The 16265-nt window shown below is 50.8% G+C and overlaps 1 protein-coding gene across 3 annotated transcripts in view; it reads left to right on the top strand.

Annotated features, from left to right (window-relative positions):
• The window catches only part of RAP1GAP2 (RAP1 GTPase activating protein 2), a 202113-nt gene that overhangs the window by 34201 nt on the left and 151647 nt on the right, over positions 1-16265 (top strand). For all 3 annotated transcript variants that reach the window (XM_054575887.1, XM_054575886.1, XM_054575888.1), the window contains one exon: positions 452-487. In XM_054575887.1, the coding sequence (XP_054431862.1) occupies positions 452-487 (36 nt within the window). The remainder of the gene's footprint in view (positions 1-451; positions 488-16265) is intronic.

Raw genomic sequence — 16265 nt, 5'->3', positions numbered from 1 at the left:
GAGTTGGTTGGGCGTTGTTCTGCAAAGCAAAAGGCCACCAGTTCAATTCCTGGTCACACACATGCCTGGGGTATGGGTTTGGTCCCCGGGTGGAGCGTGAACGAGAGGCAACTGGTCAATGTTTATCTCTCACATTGATGTTTCCCTCCCTCTTTCTCTCCCTCCCTTCCTCTTTCTCTAAAAATAAATAAATAAAATCTTAAAAAAACAAAAATTTAAAAATGAGGAGAATAACTGTACCCGCCTCATAGGGTTGTGTGTGGCTCCAGCCCTCCCAGAGCTCCCTGTCCTCTTCCTGGGCTGGAGGAGACTTCCCCCCCGCAGCAGCTGTCCCCTGCAGCACCCGGTCGGGCTGGTGGTCTGGACAGGCCCAGGGACCTCTCCCCTGCAGATGCTGGGTGGGTGCCTTCAGCCCTGGCACTGACCATAGCCCTTGCTTTTCTCTTGGCAGGATCGACAAGACCATGCTGGCAAGCCTGAAGGTCAAGTAAGTAGCCATTTCCTGTTGTGTAGAAGTCAGGGGTGATGGCAGACTAGAGCTCTTCTGGGGCCCCCGTTTCCATTTAAGATCTGGAAAACATGGGAGGGGCTATTGCATTTGTCACATTCTCCTCCTCAGTCTGGGGGGCTTCTGGATTGAAGGAGGCTGGATCAGGCTCTTGATTCCTGGGGTATCTGGGGAAAGCAGCTGCTGGAATGGAAGCAGCAGGCACCAGAATGGTGGGAATGTGTATAATGGGTGTGACTTTTAGGCTACAACTTAAGGGTGTAAGAAAGATAAATGCATTTTATGTCTCCTTCATGTTTATGTGAAGCACTAATCCCATAGGCTGTCTTTTTTACATTCTCACCTACCTAAAAATTGTGTTACATAACTCTAGGACATCACAAAACACTCCGTGTGTGTGTGTGATCAGTAGGTTATTGAGTCATCTGTTACCAGACATATGTCTTGCTGGCCGGCCTGGCCCTGGGGCTCTCTGAGGCTTCCAACACCAGATCCAGGGACTGGAAATTATCTGCTCGGTTTACCATGTGTCTGCTTGTCTGTCTGGGAAGCCTGGAGCAGACACGCCTCTCTCCTAGAACCTCCGACTTCTCTTCCCTAACCAGCCTTTTCTTTCCCCTCCATGTTTCTGGCCAAACAATCTTGTCTGCATCCCAGTGCTCGTTCCCTCTTGAGACTTAACAGAAGTCAGCTTCCATCTGCATCCCTCCCTCGGGCAATGAGTACTGACCAATTACCTGTGCCAATGGAGTGAATTGAAAACGAGGAAACTTCTAGGAGAGAAAAATAGCATTGGTCACTAGCTCAAAATATTATCCTGCCACATGTGAATTAGCTTGTGCGGCGTGAAATCCCTCCTTCAGAGCTGGCTGCTTCTGCCTCTAACTCCCCCATCTCAGCTGAATGGTTTTCCAGGCCGGTCTCCCCCTGCCACACCCAAGGGATATTCAGCCAGTTGCCAGCACTGGCTGAATATCCCTTGGGTACAGGTTGCTGGGCAAAGCACAACCAGTCTTCAGGGTTGGCATATAAGGCGGTCAAAATGAGAGCCTTCCCATTCTGGTTTGTTTGGCTCAGAAGAGTAAGGGTGGGCAGTTGGTGGGGCAGGGATGGATGGCAAACTATTCCTGCCCTCAGAGCTTTTAGTCTCTTTGTAGAGTTGATGCCAGAGGTGCCGTGGGAGCAGTCCTGGGGGACTGATAGGAGGAGATGGCTCCTAAAGCAGCTCTTAGAGATAGGGCGGGACCATGTGCCTGTACATGGGGTGTGCATCAGTACAGCCCAACGTTCACGGCAAGTCACGATCAGGCACAACACTTAACTTCTGTGGACTTCAGCTTCTATATCCTTTGTCCAATGCGCACAACAATGTTTGGTCTTCCTAGAGCTTCTTATTTGCATATTGAATGAGATGCAAGGCATGAAGCAGAGATACTAAGGGGTGTACAGAGGTACAAGTGTATCTTGTGGTGCTGTCTTGGGACATCTCATTCAACTGAATATAATGAAGGCCTGTTTTTTTTTTAACTGGTAAAGATGATATATGTAACCTGGAAAGGAACTAGTTACAAAATGCAGTGAAGGGCTAGGATCACGGAGCAGCGCTGGGACTGGGACTGCAGTGAGGTCTTCGGGTACTTGGGGGACAGACTGAGGGCGTAGGCCCTGGGGAGGCGGTGTTGCGGTGGTTGTTTGGGAGAGTGTGTAGGACCATGTTTCTACTCTTTTTGGTTAGGAGTCTTTAGATTTCAAGAAACAAAACCCAGTTTAATATGCTAAGCAAAAGACAGAATTTATGGGAAAAATCCCAGGGAACTCAAGGGGAGGAGGTGGAGTAGAGCTCAGACAGGGCTGAACAGGAATTACAAATCCATCCGCATTGAAAGCCCAGCTGGCTTTGTTGCAGAAGTTGATAAACTGATCCTAACATTCATATGGAAATTCAAGGATAATTTTGAAAAGGAAGAATATGACTTCAAAATTTGCTGCAAAGCTACAGTAATCAAGGCAGTTTGGTACTGGCATAAGGATAGACATACAGATCCATGGAATAGGATTCCAAGTCCAGAAATAAACCCTCACATTTGTGGTCAGTTGATTTTCGACCTGTGTGTCATGAGAATTCAATGGAGAAACATAGTCTTTTAACAAATGGTGTTGGGACCACTGATATCCACATGCAATAAAATGAAATCGAATCCCTCTCTCACACCATATACAAAAACTAACTCAAATCTAAGAGCTAAAACTAGAAACTCTTAGAGGAAACATAGATAAAAATCTTTGTGACCTTAGATAAGGCAAAGATTTTTCAGGTGTGGTGCCCAAAGCACAGCAACAACAATGATGACAAACTGATAAATTGAACTTCATCAAAATAAAAAGAAAAAAACCTTTGCTGTTACAAAGGCCACCACTAAGAAAATGAAAAGACAGCCCACAGAATGAGAGACAATATTTGCATATAACATATAGGAACTCATATCTAAAAATATAAAGAACCCTTATAACTCAATAACCCAAAGATAACAATTAAAAAGTGGGCAAAGAATCTGAGCAGACATTGTTCCAAAGAAGATGTGTAATGAGCACAGGCAATAAGCACATGAAAAGATGTTCAGCGTCATCAGCTATCAGGGACAGGGACATCAAAGCCCCAGGGAGACACCACTTCACACCCACTCAAATTACTATAATCAAAAAGACATAATTACAAGTGTTGGTGACGAAGTGGAGAAATTGGAACCCTCATACATTCTGGTGGGAATATAAAATGGTGCAGCTGTTTTGGAGAACAATAAGACAGTTTCTCAAAAGGTTAAACATAGAAGTATCACAAGACCAGCAATCCCATTTTTAAATATTTATCCAAGAGAAATGAACATATATGTTCATGCAGAAACTTGTACATGAATGTTCATCGGAACATTATTAATAATGGCCGGAAGTGACCATAACCCAAATGGGTATCAACAGATGAGTGGATAAACATAATGTGGCGTATCTGTGCAGCGGCCTATTATTTGGCCATTAACAGGAATGAATTACTGATCCATGCTCTAAGATGAACCTTGAAGATATTATGTTAAATGAAAGTCAGTCACAGAAAAACACCGATTTGATTCCATTTGTATGAAATGTCTAGAATAAACACATCTGTAGTGACGGAGAATAGATTGGTGGCTTCCTGGGGCTGGGGAGGTTGTTGGGAAATAAAGGGAATGAACGCTAAAGGGTACAGGCTTCTTCTGGGGGTGATGACACTGTTCTGGAACTAGGTAGTGGTATAATGGTTGCACAACCTTATGAATACCCTCAAAACCATTGAATTGTATGCGTTAAAATGGTGTGCTTTACATGGCATATAGATGACATCTCAACAAAGCTGTTTAAAAAAAATAAAGAGAATCTGATTGTCGCAGCCTGGGTGAGTTGTGTACTGCTGGGCCAGTCAGTTTAGCTGGAGAGATGGGGTTATGGATAAAGTATAGCTGCCGAGGGCGCCTCTCTGTGTGGGAGGGGTTCGTTCTCGGATAGGAAAGATGGATTACGGGCTGGGTGGATGCCATAGGAGGTTTTATTCAGCCATCTCCACTACCCTTGGGATTAAGAGGAAGATCCGTGCCTGCTCTCCCTTCCGTCCCCTTCCCCACAGACAGCACCTCATATGGAATTCTCTCCTGGTGCCCAGGTCACTCTCTGCTCACTGACAGGTCCACGAGGTGGCCAACCGCACGTGCTAGGGCTCTCCCCGGCACTGCCGTGCCTCCTCCTTTCTGTTCTGCTGGGCGAGACATCTTTCCCTTTACAAATGCCCCACTGAGTGCTAGATACCCCTGGGCTGTGGCCTGTGCTCCCGGTGGCCTCAGCTCCTTCTGCAGGGACTCAGTGTCCTTGACAGGAAGTCAGCTATACAGTTGCTGGAGGTGTCGCTGAGCCACGCAGCTCTGAAGATGGGGGTTCCAGCCCCACTGTCACTGAGCACTGGCTATGTGCTAAGTTTTCATTGCACAGTTCCCGTGAGGTTTCACAACCACGTTGTGAAGCAGTTACCACTACTCTCTGCAGTGTACAGATGAGAAAGTGGAGGCTCAGAGAGTTTAGGGAACTTGATCACGGTCGTCAGCAAGCAAGTCATGGGGTTAGGTTTGGAATCCAGGTGTGTTTTCCACGGCTGGCTCAGCCCAGGCTGGAGCTGAGTAGTTCTCAGCACCCACCCTGCCATCCTTTCTCGCCCTTTTTTTCCTGATATGTATGGAGACTCTCGCCCTCTTTCCTGATATATATGAATGCACCTCTGCCTCCGCGACACTGTGGGTGAGAGGGCCCGTCCCTCTGTGGGATGCCCAGGTTGAGAGGGCTCTTTGGTGCCTGAATGGTGACAACCCTCGGAGGCAAGGAGTGCAGGGGGCATGGAGCGACGCAGGAACACTGGAGAGGGTGGTGGCAGCACAGGACGTGCAGGAGAAAGAGTTGGGGGGGCCAGGTTATAGCCCCAGGCTAACAAATGGCCAAATCGTTAAGCGTTCTGAGTCTCAGTTTCCTGTCTGTAAAATGGGAAGGTTGGACTAGTGCCTAACCTGCTTTCTTCTAGCTTTCACGTTCTAGGAGTTGACCTTGATGACTTGGGTTCTTTTGCATTTCTCTCAGGACCTTGATGATGGTAGGTGCTCCCTGCTGAGTAAGCGAGTGCACGCACGAATGAGTGTCTTTGAGAGCGGGGACCCTGCGCACCTTGTCTCTGGCTCCCAAGGGCCTAACACCATGGCACAGAGCAGGCTCTCAGCCTGTATTTGCTGAATGAATCATGTTAGCCCATTACATGCAGGTGGAGGGATGGAGAGACAGAGGCAGGGTCCGCAGGTGGGGCTCCCCCTTCTCCAGCCCACTCTGGGATCAGCTTGCGGTAAGGTCCCTGACTGCAGTGGTGGAGCCGTAGTCGAACTAGATTTCCCCCAGATGAGGGCCGGGTTGGCAAGACCAGGTGTCTGGGGTTTTCCCGGGAGCAGCATCCAGAAGGCCAGGACCTGGGCTGGGATGCTCAGATACTTTCCTCCACTTTTTTTTTGCTGCGCCTGGCCCTCCCTCAGAGATTGTGCCTCTTTGCTGAAGAAAGAAATATACGTCTGTCTGTCCATCTGCTGCCCAGGCTGGTAAGCCATGCCCCGGCTGACTGAGATGACCGTCACCCAGGGACTAGCCATCGTGGGACCGGGCGGGCATGGGGTCGGCTCAGGGCAGCCTCTCTCCACTGCTGGGGGCACAGCATCGAGCGCACTCCTGATGATGGCGAAATCCAGAACGCGGGGCCGTGTAGAAAAAAGAACCCACCTTCTGGTCATTAGAAATGACGTCTCTGAATAGAGGGAAAGCTTGTGATGGAGGCTGGAGGTGACTGTGTCCTCTTATTTCTTCCTCAGGGGAGGGATGGAGGGGGCCTGGAGGAGCCATGCGCCCAGCAGCCTGGCTGGGGCAGCATTTCACTGTCTTGCGGTTTGGCCAGAAGGCACCACACAGTCACCCTCCTGTAGGTTTCAGATTTCTCCAGCTAAGAATTTAAAGTCCTGTTAGAAGTGAGGTGACCACTCAGGGCAGGAGCAGACACAGTGTGTCTCAGCTTAGCTTCCTCTGGCCCCCGGCGTCCCTGATGGCAGCTGCTGCGGCCTGTGCCCATGCAGGGTGGGGTGGGGGCTTGTTGCCATCTAGAAGGCTCGCATTTCTTGCCATGTCATAGCCCTTTTACAGTCAGGGCTTCCATCCCCATTCTATGAGAATTATGCACAAAACCTAGATGATCACCCTTACGAGCATCCGCTTCTCCTGCTTCTCTCGGTGTTGCTAGCAAGGCCACGTGCTCATCTAGGGGGAGAGAGCAGAGCCAGGGCCCAGGGGTCAGTGCATTGAGTTCCTGCGTCCATCTTTCTAGCATTCCTTCCGGAAGGCCCGCCCCTCCACAGTCCACCCCTTGATTCCGATTTAATGGCTTTTTTCATGTATCACTTATGGACGATCATCACCAGTCCATTCCCTCACTTTCTACCAGGTCTTTGTTTACTGTGGATTATAAGAATCCTTGTGGTACCACCAAGATGTTCTAGAACTTTCTTTGGCTACTCATCTTACTCAACTCCTCTTTTACATACCTAGGACATCTGCTGAGAGTTTGCTGGGGTTAAGAATGAGGGAACTTGATTTTTTGGGGGGGATGTGGTGAAAAGGCTGAATCAGTTCAGCTCATATTTACACGGCACTTACATTCCAAGCCCAGTGGTAGGTCCCGGAGGTTGCCGGGAAGCAAAGATGAAAAAGACAGTCTCTGCTATGAAAGCTCGCGGCCCCACAGGGAGACAGACGTACAGATAGACAATCGCAGGGGAATGTGGCAGGTGCTAAGGGAGATGTTCTCAGAGAGGGAGGACTTCCTGGAGCCTCGGTGATGCCTGAGCCGTCTCCAAGGGCGAGTGAGGTCAGGCCCACGAGGAGAGGGGCACGCACCCTGCACGCTGGGCAGCAGCAGCGCTCACAGGCAGGGGAGCGGGCGGGACCTGGATGCGGTGGTTATCACCAGACAGAAAACCGTCTGGGAGTGCCAGGACTGGCTGGGCTGTGTCTGGGAGTGTAGGAGGCTGTGTGGAGGGCGGGGCTGGCTTCTCTGGGCCGCCGGGAGCCGTCGAAGGATTTTAGGCTGGAGAATAACACGGGCAGATTGGAGCCTGAGAGCCGCCTGACTGCCCTCTGCCAATTTGCTGGAGAGGTTGGACGCCCAGGCAGGGCCAGGGGTTGGGGAGAGTGGATTGTCTGGGGAGCTGCCGAGGAGGTGGACTCCCCAGCCTAGAGCTGATTTGGATTTTGGAGGTGAGGGCAAGGGAGGGGTCAAGGTGAAAACTGTCAGGTTCCCAGGTCAGCCCTTGGTCCCATCTGTGGAGACTGAATAGACCTCCTCTGCTCCCTTTTTGCCACTACCCCTTCCTGTGTGGCTGGCTTAGATCCTCACCCTTATACCTACCTCCTCGCCACCCATCCCCCGCCCCCGACAAGAAGGGGACAGCGGAGGGGAGTAGCAGCAGCTCGAGGGCCGTAGGACCTGCTCTGTGGCGGGAGTCAGGCCAGGCAGTGCTCTCTCCCTGCCCGGCAGGCAGAGCTGCGGGCGATCCTGGGCTCCGGCCCCCGCCCTGCGTGGCGCCCAGAGCGGCTTTGGCAGGAGAGTGCCAGGTAAGTGGTGGCTGTCCTTGTAACTGATGGGTGGCCAGGCTGGGCAGTCAGAACCCGCTTTCAGACACATTCTCGGGGGGGTGGCCAAGGGGAAAGTCACTGTTTCTGTCTCAAGTAGCGGGTCCCGGTTCATTGATTTCTCCAGGATGGGCCTTGAGCCTGAGAACAGTGTTGGCGTGTGGAGGTGTGTGCAGGCGTGTGGAGGCCTGTGGTGTGCTCGCCTGTGCAGGTGGACATGAGCTTTGAGGGCCCATGTGGGTGACTGTGTGGTGCCTTTTTTTGGCTTTAGTGAGTTCCTATGGTAACCACGAATATGTCTGTTTTGGGATCTGGAGTCGCGGGGCGTGAGTGGCTACAGGGAGAAGCAAGGCGGGTGGGTGCGTAGCTGGCAATTGGGCTGTGGCCTGATTTCATTGCCAGGCACCTGGAGGTACCATTGCTAGGCAGCAAGGTCTGCAAACTCCAGGGACGTGTGTGCTCCTGGCTCTCATCCCAGCCAGTCCCCGACATGCCCAGGAAGCCCTGGTGAGTCCCTGTTCTGATTTCTTAATGGACAACAGCTCCCTGGGTCTTGACCAGGTCCGGTGGGCATCTGCTGACGGGCAGGCGGGGAGCCACCTGGCAGCTCTGGCTGGTAGGCGCTGGGCATTGGGGCTCCTCTGGGATGGCTGTGGGACTGCGGGCGGGGGGGCTCTGTTTATCCCGGGGCCCTGTGGGAGCGCTTCCGGGTGGCTGTGAGCTGAATGGTACTTGTTGACCCCGTGGGACAGGGCCACCTGTGTTACCGCGGGAGACCAAGGTGAGCAGCAGGCAGATGGGGCAGCCTGTGGCCTGCCAGCCTGGGGCCAGCTCTGCCGGGGTCAGCTACCCCTCACCTCATTCAGCTCCCTGCGTGGAAGGGTCCTTGCGGACCCCAGGTCCTGGCCCTGCCGTCAGCTCCTTCACGGGTCCCCCTGGGCCCAGGGGCCTGCTGGCCTTGTCTGCGCAGGAAGACGCAGGGTCCCAGGGGGAAGAGGCGGGCAGGCTCAGCCCAGCTCACCGGGGCGGGGCTGGGCCAGGGCCGGGAAGAATTGCTCCCGCAGGGCTGTGGGGAGAGGCCCCCGCGTGCACCCCTTGTGCTTCCTGTTCATACCCTGTGCACCTCCGGGTGTGTTGGGACCCTCCGCCCCTTTGGGGAGGCTCATGATGGGCAGGAGGCCCTGCAGCACTCAGAGGTGTCTGGGGATGTTTGTGGGAGGTGCTTGCTTTTATCCCCTTCCTCCTGCTGGCTTTCCTGTGGCTCAGAGCAGGGAGTGGGGAGGGCAGTGTCGGGGGAATGTAGAGAGCCTCCCTCACCCCGACACCCCGTGTTCCTCTGCCCCTGACCCCCCCCCCCCGCCCTCCCAGGAGTGAGCTGCTCTCTCTGCCTCGGGCCCTGGGTGAGGCTGTGCTGGGATGAAGGGGTGGGGGCGCAGGAGCAGCAGCATTTGCTGGGTCTGGCAGGCCCAGTGGGCATGAGGATGGGCAGCTGAGGCCATGGGCCTCAACCTCCTTGTTTACAGGTCAGCCCACTGAGAGCCCAGGCCGGGATTTCCTAACTTGAGACGGCAAGAGTGCGAAGGTGGCAGGTGTGGGATCAGGACGCCAGAGGTCCCGCTCGGTCTCTGCGCCGTGCCTGCCCCTCCCTGCCCCTCCCTGCCCCTCCATTAGGTCCTCGCAGCTTTCTGGTTGCAGACCTCCTCTTCTTCTGAAGACAGGCCGGGCGTCTACAGGGGACTGTAGGCCGGGCTGCCACCTGGTGAGAGGCCTGGGGGCCTGGGCGGGCAGCACCTGCGCTCTGACCAGACGTTGCCCATCTCACCGGATCCCCCACTGTACAAGGGAAGCTGAAAATTTGGGGCGCTAGGCCACATCTTGACAATTAATTCAAGAATTAAAAACAAAGCCGTATGTGCCTTATCCTGCAGGCCAGATTCAGCCCACGGGGTCACCAGCGTGCCACCTTGGCTCTGTGTGTCGTCCCTCTTGGCCTCAGCTCCTGTCTCCCCTGGTGGACTCCCTAGTCCCTCTCCCCAGCCACCCCTTCCCACAGCTGCTGACTGGTCATTTCCTGCTGTGTCCCCAGATTGGACTCACTCTCAATTAACCTTTTCTCTCTTCCACATCCAGCTCTTTCTCTGTCACTGGGTTGTGATGGGGTTAGCCCATTATCTCCCGCCCAGATGGTGACAAAGGCTGTCTCATTAGCCTCCTCCTCTGGGCTCTGCCAGCTCTGACTAATCCATCATCCCTCGAGCTGGCGCTGGGTCTGCCCTCCCTGCTCTAAGGAGGCCCAGGTGGCTGTGCCGATGGCAGGTCTTATTAGGGCTGATACCACACAGGCTTGTCCCTCAGGCCCTGGTGGGGGGATGGCCCCACTCCCTCTCGGTGAGGGGCTGGACAGTCTTTGGTGGTACTGACTCCCCGATGTCCCTCTTTCTGGCATTAGCGTCCACTCACCAGTGTGAACATCTCTCTCTCCCCTGAGCAGCATTTTCCAAACCTTTCTGTGCCTTGCTATCACCCAGGAGGCTTTATAAAAGTTCTGATGTCCAGATTGCACCCAGTCCTAGAATTGGAAAGCAGAACTTCTGGGGTAGGGCCCAGCGTCTGTACTGTTCAAAGGTGGCCTCTGCCCATGAGATGCCAGCAGCCTCCCCCCATCAGTGATAATCAAAAACGTCTCCAGACATTGCCAGATTTCTGGGGCAAGTATAAAGCTTGCCCACCCCGCTGAGAACTGCTGCTTCAAGCCCAGCCAGGTCCACCTTGATCGCATTCTAAAATATGCACAGAAGAAAAGTACCCACTTGAACCTGATCTCAGCGGTCCGTTCATGGGCTTTGGAGTCAGGCAGCCTATGCTGAAATCCTGACTCTACTAGCTGGGTGACCTATGGTGAGTTACTTGACCTCTCTGTGCCTCTTTCCATCTCTAGCCCTTTCCCTCTCTTTTTTTTTTTTCAAGATTTTATTTATTTATTTTCAGAGAGAGGGGAAGGGAGGGAGAAGAGGAGAGAAACGTTGATGCAAGAGAGAAAAACTGATGGGCTGCCTCCCACACGCCCCCTGATGGGGCGACGCCCAACCCACTGAACCACACTCGTCTGGGCTTTCTCTCTCACTTAAAAAATGTGCCTCCTCTTGACCTCTAGCTCCAGCTAGAAGACATGACTTGCTTTCTGGCACTTCTCAGTCTGGATGTCTTTGCTCATGCTGTTCCCCCGGCATGAAATGCCTTTACTTCCTCCTCTTCCGTCAGCACCATCGCGCCCGTCCTTCCAGGGCCAGCGTAGAAGCTGCCTCCCCTGTGAACACGTCCTTTCCCATGAGAACCAAGTGCTTTCTTCCTCATGCTCCTGGAGCAGCTCCAACCTCAGGGGTCCTGTCAGCTCCTTCTGCCCTGTGGTGGTCCATGGTTTCTGCTTGTGACTTTCTCCCCGTGAGGTCAGAGTCCGTGGGAGCCTCTAGGGCACCCAGTCCCGGCTGCGGAGCTGTTTTGTCGTTCGGCTGAGGTGCAGAGGTGGCTGACCACTCCCTGCACGGGGCTGAGCTGTGAACCGGGAGGTTACCGCAGCATCACCTTCACCCCACACCCAGCTCATTCTGAGGGGGTGGAGGGGGCGGAAATCCGTGCCTGGCAGGCCACAAAGCCACACAACGGACTTTTGGAGCCCTGCCCTGAGTAGGTGGGAGGAGGGGTGTGACACAGCAGCCATCGCTGCCTTCTTTGTTGTCTTGCCACTGGCAGACGCCATCTGGGATCGAGGACCTTTGGGTTCTAGACTCTCCCAGGTCCACTTCTGGGCCCAGGAACAGGACTCGTAGGGACGGCCCCTTCCATACCCTGCCACACTCTGTCAGCCAGCTCAGCCTAGGCTGGCCCAGCGACTGACCACCCAGCTGCAGCGCAGACCCACGCTGGGGACTCGGCTTCCTGAGGCCTGGGTGGGGCCAGGAAACCTGCGTGTTACCAGGGCCAGAGGTGGTACCTCTGAAGTAGCTGGGTTTGCAGCTGTTTGGAAACCAGTGACATTTAGAGCTCTCACTCCTCACAGTGCAGACTCGGTGGTTATGTTTATATGGTCTGGGTGACCTTGGGCAAGTTACATAACCTCTCTGTACCTCAGCTTTTCTATGTGGGGATAATAATAGTACCTACCCGTAGACACTATTATTGTGAGGTTTAAAGGAAATAATCCAGATGAAGCATGGAGCACAGTGCCTGGTACAAAGCACTTGGTAAATATCACCTGCTTTAATGTTTCTGACATTAGCAATAATAGTCCTGGGCTGTGTGGACACAGGTAACCATGTGCACACTGGAACGATGTGCACCTAGACCCGGCCCTGCTGCTGAGGACAAGCGTGTGCAGGTGGTGCTAAGACCAGGGCACACATGTGAACACACGGTCACTCCATAAGTGTATCAATGGGGCAGGTGTATGTGTACAAGAAGCCTGGATGATAGGGGCTTTTATTTAGTTCGCACTCTGACATTATTCCTGGAATTGGCAACACCTGGGCTGAGCTCTGGGTGCCCAAGATGCCCCTTGTTTCTATGGCAACCACAATGCAGTAAAAATAGGAGGCAGAGGGAAGAGATGAAAAAGGCCTGAGATGGCTGGGAGGGGCGCCCCGCCTGCCATGGGCCCTGTTTCCAAATCCTTGGCTGTACGGGGGCTCTCGTTTTGTTTGTTTGATTTTTACAATAATGACACGGCAAACCCCTGAGGACCGATGACTCAGAACTGACAGTTGTTAACGTTCGGTTGCATTTTTATCAAACCTTTTAAAAAATTGTGGTAAAATATACATAACAAAATTTTCTTTTTTAATCATTTTTAAGTGTACCATTTAGTGGGTAGAGGGAGGGAAACATCAATGTGTGGTTGCCTCTTGTGCACCCCCTCACTGGGGACCTGGCCCGCAACCCAGGCATGTGCCCTGACTAGGAATCGAACCGGCAACCCTCTGGTTCGCAGTCTGGTGCTCAGTCGACTGAGCCACACCAGCCAGGACTAGAACTTTTTAATTTCTGAGTCTGTCCACATTAAATACCAACTCCCATTCCCCCTACCCCATCCCCTGGCAACCAGCACTGTACTTTCTGTTTCAGTGAATGTGATGACTCCAGGAACCTCAGATAAGTGGAATCATGCAGTATTTGCCCTTCTGTGACCAGCTTATTTCACTTGGCATTGTGTCAAGTCTCATCTGTGTTATAGCATGTGTCCGAATGCCTCCCCTTTCTCTTTTTTTCTTTTTAAATCCTCACTTGAGGATACACTTATTGATTTAAGAGAAAGAGAGAGAGAAAAACATCGATCTATTGCCTCCCATATGCGCTCCAGCTAGGGACTAAACCCGCAACCTAGGTGTGTGCCCTGACTGGGGATCAAACCTGTAACCTTTTGGTGTATGGGCTGACGCGCCAACCAGCTGAGCCACCCGGCCAGGGCAGAATGTCCTTTCTCTTTAAGGCTGAAGTGCTATTCCGTTGCATGGGTATACCACATTTTGTTTACCCATTCGTCTTCATTGGATGCTTGGCTTTCTTCCACTTGTGGCTACTGTGAACATGGGCACACAGATACCTGTTTGAGCCCCTGCTTTTAGTTCTTTCAGGTGTGTACCCAGAAGCTGAATTACTGGATCATATAGGAATTCTATATTAACTTTTTGAGCTTTATCTTTAAATAAAAAGAAATGAAACATCATAAATTTAAGTTCCTGCAGTCAGTCCCTTTTGGCCCCATTACCCTGGCTCCCGTCCATAGAGGTGCACAGGGACTTGGCATGTTTTCTCAGTCCATGTTTTTAATACTTTCTCACCTACAGAGGTATCTAGAAAAACAATTAGCTTTTTGTGTGTATTAAAAATCCACACGCTGCCCTGGCTGGGTGGTTCAGTTGGTTGGAGCATTGTCTTATGCACCAAAAGGTTGTGAGTTTGACTGCCGGTTGGGGCAGGTACAGGAGGCAACTGATCGATGTTTCTCCCTCATATCAAAGTTTCTCTCTCTCTTTTTTTCTCCTTCCCTTTTCCTCTCTCTAATATCAGTAAACAGCCCTGGCTGGTGTAGCTCAGTGGATTGAGTGTTAGCCTATGAATTGAAAGGTTGCTGGTTCAATTCCCAGTCAGGGCACGTGCCTGGGTTTTGGGCCAGGTCCCAAGATGGGGGTATGCAAGAGGCAACCAGTCAATATTTCTCTCATATATTGATGTTCCTCTCTCTAGCTCCCTTCTCTCTAAAAATAAATAAATACAATCTTTAAAATCAATAAACACATCCTCAAGTGAGGATTTAAAAAAAAAAAACACCACCTGCATGATGTCCTTTTGAATCGGTGTGAGCGTCATAGTGGTGTTCTGGCATCAGCCTGCCAGAGTTCAGGCCTTGGCTCTTCCCCTACCGAGCTGGGAGACCTCGGGCAGGCTACTTAATCCCTCTGTGCCTCAATTTAGTCACTTGTAAAACGGGAATACTCCCATTTAGTAAAACCTGAAGCCTCCTCACGGGGTCGCTTTGGGGATGACATAAGCTTGCATGTGTCAAGCGGAATGGTGTGGGCACAGGGAGCGCACCAGGTGTGTACCTGGTACCATTACAGCTCTGCACTGGGGCCCCACTGCTCGGATTTTGGAATCTGTCCTTGGGGTTGAGTTTCTTCTTTTTAATTGCCATGTAGTATTTATTTGTACAAACATACCACATTTTTCCCCCATTATTGTGTCTCCTGTTGACAGAATCTTAGGTCGTTCCCATTTTCTTATATTGCAAACAGTGCTGCAGAGAGTGTCCCCTCCTGTGACCCTCTGCATGCTCCTGAAAGGTCACGTGGGAAGGGACCAGGAGGCGGGGCTCCTGGGTTGCCGCTTTGCCAGAGGAGGCCAGGTTGCCCTCAAGAGACATTTGACCGTTTTCATTCCTGCCCAGGGCACGTGAGGATTCTGCTAGTGTCCCCGTCCTTACGTCTTCACTGATATTTGGTTTTTACTGTGATTTGATCGACCACAGCACATGCTCTTTCATTCTCCACTCTAAACATCAGTGTAAATCTGAGTAAGCGAATGGGAGTCCTCGTGACCTTTGAGAGCCTCTCTCTCCAGGCCCGGGGGATGCGCCTGTTCTCCTTTTCTCTGCTAGTATCAGAAGCGTTTCCCCATATTTGTACAGTCTCTTTTCACCCTTTAAAAAAACATAGCTTTTTTCCCCTGATTATAAAAATAGTGTAGGCTCTCCGGTGGAAGATTTAGAAAATACATACAAATATTGAGATGAAAAAATAAAAACCCATGACTCACCACCCAAACTGTCATCATTTTGATGTTTCTTTACAAGTCTTGTGCTTTTTAGTTTTCTTTTAAAATTTATTATATAATGACATTGTCAGCACCATTGAATATTCTTTAAAAATGTGATTAAAAATATTGCACACCATCATGTCATTATGATGTTCCATAATTTGTTTACCCATTGTGTTATTTTTAAGTATTAAGGTTGTTTTTAATTTTAAACTATTAATAAATAATGCTGCAAAAACATCCTTGAATATAAATCTTTGTATGCATCTCTGGTTATTTCCTGTGGCTACCACCAAAGATAAAAAGTTTTCACACATTTATTTTTAAATTTTTGGGGGAAAATATTTCTTAAGGACTCTTGCCTTTTTTTCTGTTGGGATGTTCATATTTTTCCTTTTGATTCATTAGAACTGTTTTAATTAAAGCTGCGACCCCTTTGTCATTTATTTTTTTATTTCCAAATAATCTTTCTCTTTACCCTTTGGCAATAAATTTGACATGTTTTATAGCGTAAAAATTTTAAATTTTAAGGTAGTAAAATCTGTCAATCTTTTCATTTGTGACTTTTGTTACTTTTGTGTTTAGAAAAGTCCTTTTCTGCCCAGAAAGTTGGTGGTTTCCTATGTATTCTTTTATTTTTTTAACAATTTCATTTCCTTTTCACATTTAACTGTTTAATCCACTTGGAATTTTTAATTTGGAGTAAGATGAGAGATGAAATTATAATTTTTAAAAAATATTTTATTGATTTTTAGAGAGAGGGAAAAGGAGGGAGAAGGAGAGGGAGAAGGAGAGGGAAAAAAACATTGAGGTACAAGAGAAACATCGATTGGTTGTGTCTCATACACCCCTGTCTGGGGACCTGACCCACAACCCAGGCATGTGCCCTGACCAGGAATCCAACCAACGGTCTCCTGGTCTGCGGGCCGGCACTCAGTCCACTGTGTGAAATGCTCTTATGTGCATTACTTTGATCCTCACCCCATCCCTGTGAGATGTGTGCTCCGATTCCTATTTCACAGATGTGGAAAATTAGCCTGAGAAGTATGGCAGTTGGCAACCGGGGAACTGCCCCAGGTTGATCTGTCTCTAACCCTGTGTTTGTGTCTGCAGGAGGGAGGCACAGAAAGGCCCTGGGTAGCTCTTCATCATGTGGCGCCCCAGCACTCGCAGGTTTGGGGTATGCAACATCCTTGAAGCATGTCTGGGACCCACTAGC

Source organism: Pteronotus mesoamericanus, unplaced genomic scaffold (assembly GCF_021234165.1).
Source record: "Pteronotus mesoamericanus isolate MK-2021 breed Mesoamerican mustached bat unplaced genomic scaffold, CSHL_Meso_final contig_317, whole genome shotgun sequence".
In the NCBI taxonomy this organism is placed as follows: Eukaryota; Metazoa; Chordata; class Mammalia; order Chiroptera; family Mormoopidae; genus Pteronotus; species Pteronotus mesoamericanus.
Note: the sequence above shows the minus strand (reverse complement) of the source record. Positions and strands in the feature narration are given on the sequence as shown.